This window comes from Helianthus annuus, chromosome 10 (genome assembly GCF_002127325.2).
Source record: "Helianthus annuus cultivar XRQ/B chromosome 10, HanXRQr2.0-SUNRISE, whole genome shotgun sequence".
NCBI classification, from domain to species: Eukaryota; Viridiplantae; Streptophyta; class Magnoliopsida; order Asterales; family Asteraceae; genus Helianthus; species Helianthus annuus.
Window position 1 is genome coordinate 295,654 of NC_035442.2, and position 3,859 is coordinate 299,512.

At 41.7% G+C, this 3,859-nt stretch overlaps 1 protein-coding gene across 1 annotated transcript; it reads right to left on the bottom strand.

Annotated features, from left to right (window-relative positions):
- Positions 1–697: 697 nt before the first annotated feature.
- Positions 698–1,952, bottom strand: LOC110887038. Its single transcript, XM_022134946.1, has 4 exons — positions 1,883–1,952; positions 1,292–1,780; positions 1,157–1,216; positions 698–885 (listed from the first exon to the last, which is right to left on the bottom strand). The coding sequence occupies exons 1-4, from the start codon at positions 1,950–1,952 to the stop codon at positions 698–700; spliced, it is 807 nt and encodes a 268-aa protein (XP_021990638.1).
- Between the last annotated feature and the right edge of the window lie 1,907 nt (positions 1,953–3,859).

Consider the following 3,859-nt stretch of genomic DNA (forward strand, 5'->3'; position numbering starts at 1 on the left):
CGTAAACTATTCGAACTCTATATGCTATTATCAAACTTGTGTGCTCACCTTTACATTTTATGTATTGACTTTATTTTAACGTATGTGACAGGTGTTTAAGGTGTTAGCTTGCTAGGAAAGCGAGGCTTAAATAAGTTTCTAGAAGCCCCCAACAAATAGTTCTCGGCCCTGAACAAGCTCCTGGGCCATAGTTGTCTGTAGATCTTGTCCACTGGCACTACAGCCAGGGGAGTCAACAGAATAGGGGTCTAGAAGCAGATAAACAATTGGCATGTAATAAATTGAATCTGAGTTGTCGAAACAGTGACATTTGTTTGGTTGTATTCTATGATAACTTGTTTATTTATTTGGGATACGGTATGGGACGTATCACTTAACTGAATTTGTAATGATAGTTATTGTGGAAACCCTGAACAATCTGTTTCGCTCAGTGCCACGCCCCGATGATTCCGCCATCGGTTGGGGTGTGACAGTCGGGCATGTCACGTTATTCCTTCTTCTTGTATTTATGTTGGTTATTGGCTGCTTACTTGTTCCTTTTGTTCTTTTAAGCTCATTTGGTCCTGTAAATTCAAAAGGAAGAAAGAAACGCGCTTTTTCCATCATTAGTACTAAAAAGGGTTGGTTTTATGCCTCTAATGATGTAATTTATATGTTGCATATTGTAGACATCACATAAATAAACCTACGAACACCACTACTCGTTATCAACGTGATCGACACAGAAGGTATTCCAAATATAGTTGATTAAGTCTGCACATAGGTTTCCATGCACGTGCTCACTGCATAACGCCCACAAATTTGATTGTTGTTGTTCCTCGTCAACCGGCTCAACATTCTCATGAACGTCATTTGGATCGTATTTGCATATTGCTCGACCATCGTCTACAAGAATCAAGTAATGAAATATAAAACAACCATACATAATGTATCTCAATTTTTTGGTTCAAATGCACGGGCTTTATCACACCAAACAATTGTTCGACATCTTTCCTTGCCGATTCTTGGCACTTTGCAAACTTTTTTCTTTTTTCATCACCCAGTTCAGGAATAGTTTTAACTATAGCCATACAGGATTGATATATATCGTCGCCTAGGTAATAACCACACTTGTATGACACCCCATTGAGCAAGAAAGGAGAATTGGGACACGTACCTCTAATAAGATCCTCGAGAATATGAGATCTTGGAAGGACGCTTAAATCATTGTTGGAAACTGCAACCCCAAAAAAAGCATGCCACATCTATAAATCTTGTGAGCAAGCAGTCTCTAAGATTATTGAGGGATAACCTATATCACCACAAGTATGTTGTTCGCGCCATGCAGTAAGCCGATTATGCCATTGCAATTGAGTACAATCAATGCTTCCTAGCATCTCAGGAAATCCATGTCTCTCTTCATAGAATACATAAAGCTTTTTGATATCCTTCTTCGTTGGCCTACATAAATAAACCTTGTTATACAGGTTCACAATACCTTTGGTAAATTCATACAAACACTCCCGACTCATTCTCTCAGACATCGTTAAATATTCATCCCATGAATCACTAGCAGTGCCATATGCTATTTGACGAACTGCTGAAGTGCATTTTTGAAACGTCGTAAAACCCCTTATCCCTCTTGCATCGTAGTTCACTATGAAAAGGTCATCATAATTAGCCAAATCACTAGCAATACGTACAAACAATCGTCGACTCATTCGAAACCGATGTCTAAATTGTTCGTCAGTGTACACACAATTTCCAGCAAAATAGTTACCAACCAAATGTTCATGAGCACCTTAAATAAGTGTTATAAACTAAGTTCAATAAATTATTCAAAACCATCCTAAAAATAAATAACAAAACTTTCAAAATAGAAGTTGTATAGAAATAAATTCACGATCTCTATTTAACGCCGCAACCCTCGTTCTTGGTTGTGACTTTTCTACTTCTTCACCATCATCTTCCATCTAGGCAACAATTTTAGCCGTCTCAAGCATCATCCTAGAAAAAAATTCCTGGAATTTCCCTCGTTCTTGGCAATTATTTTCCTCGTCGGGGTCGCCGGCTAAAAGATATAGATGAATGTGAGAGAAGAAAATATAGAATAATTGAATGGGAGAGGGGCGGAGTTCCCGGTCTGGGTCGCCAGCCATATCAGCCCCCTCCACCACCCCACAAGTTTGTTTCCGATCCATAACCACAGGTCTAATGAGATAACTCCTATTTTCTTTGTTGATTTCAGTGAGGGTGCGCAGTGGCGGAGCTACATACTTGGCAATGGTGTCGGCCGACACCATTCAAATTTGCGCTTTATATGTATAGTATAATAGAAAAAATATGAGTGACACCTTTGTTTTTTTACGAGTGACATCATTGCTTTTTTTACGAGCGACACCGTTGCTTTTTTTTAGAGTTACTTTTATTTTTTTCTAAACGTTTGACATAATAAACATATAAAATTAAGACCAATTAGGTTTTTTTATACGGTAAGCTAAAGGCCCAAATTTGTCTAACTTTTAAAGCCCAGTAACTATTATAGGTCATATCCAATTAGTGAATTCGATTGTTAAACCTAACTTAAACAAAAAAAAATGTTGCATGATTGATCTCCCTCCCTCCTGTTGAATCGCATCAAATTGCCAGCATACAAAGTCACGTTGCCTCTCGAGTTGCAATTTTGAAATTTTGATCATTATTAATCAAATATGAGTAAAGGTTAGTTTTCTCATTTGTTTTTTATCATTCAAATATTTGATGCATATGTATATATTATAATTTAGGGAAAATTACCAAAATAGCCAAGAATAATTTTGACTTACCAAAATGGCCACTTCATGAGTCGGTGGAGCAGGGCATCACGGATTCAAATGTGTGGGATGCCTCTTTCAAGACCCCTCATGCATCTTTAAATATGGAAGTGACATGTGTCTCAATTATTAGGTAGACTCCTCCAATGCCCCTCATCATACTCATCCAATGCCTCAGCAGACTCTTCCAATGCCCCTCAGCAGACTCTTCCAATGCCCCTCAGCAGACTCATCCAATGCCTCAGCAGACTCTTCCATTTAAAAATATTTTTTTAAGTTAAAAAAAGTCTGGGAAGTGCCGGGATGCGTCTGGGAAGTGCCGGGATGCGTCTGGGAAGTGCCGGGATGTGTCTGGAAGTGCACAGGATGCGTCTGAAAGTTGCAGTCATCTCCGGCGAGTTGCAGACGCCTCCGGCTCCGTCTCCGGCGTGTTGCAGACGCCTCCGGCTCTGTCTCCGGCGAGTTGCAGACGCCTCCAGCTTCGTCTCTGACACCTGACCTGCAACTGGTTAACTATCCAGTTTTTTGCAAGTTATTATAAAAATGGCTGAAAATAATAAGGCGGAGATGGAGGGTGGCTGGTCGACCGACTACGACGGTGGCACGACGGATCTCCACCCCAAAATCCCAACCGCCACCATGGTTGCCGAAAAAACGATCTGAAATTGAGCCCCCCTAGTTGTAGGTGTCGGAGACGAAGCTGGAGGCGTCTGCAACTCGCCAGAGACGGAGCCGGAGGCGTCTGCAACACGCCGGAGACGGAGCCGGAGGCGTCTGCAACTCGCCGGAGATGACTGCAACTTTCAGACGCATCCCGTGCACTTCCAGATGCATCCCGGCACCTCCCAGACGCATCCCGGCACTTCCAGACGCATCCCGGCACTTCCCATACGCATCCCGACACTTCCAGACGCATCCCGGCACTTCCCAGACTTTTTTTAATTTAAAAAAATATTTTTAAATGGAAGAGTCTGCTGAGGCATTGGATGAGTCTGCTGAGGGGCATTGGAAGAGTCTGCTGAGGGGCATTGGAAGAGTCTGCTGAGGGGCATTGGAGGAGTCTACCT

What these genes read in the sequence shown, in the direction of transcription:
- LOC110887038 (XM_022134946.1), bottom strand. Translation starts at nt 1,952, where the DNA reads ATGGAAGATGATGGTGAAGAAGTAGAAAAGTCACAACCAAGAACGAGG. An exon ending in TGCGGCGTTAAATAGAGATC is followed by an intron (nt 1,781 to 1,882) that starts GTGAATTTATTT and finishes CACTTATTTAAG; the next exon opens with GTGCTCATGAACATTTGGTT. An exon ending in ACATACTTGTGGTGATATAG is followed by an intron (nt 1,217 to 1,291) that starts GTTATCCCTCAA and finishes TTGGGGTTGCAG; the next exon opens with TTTCCAACAATGATTTAAGC.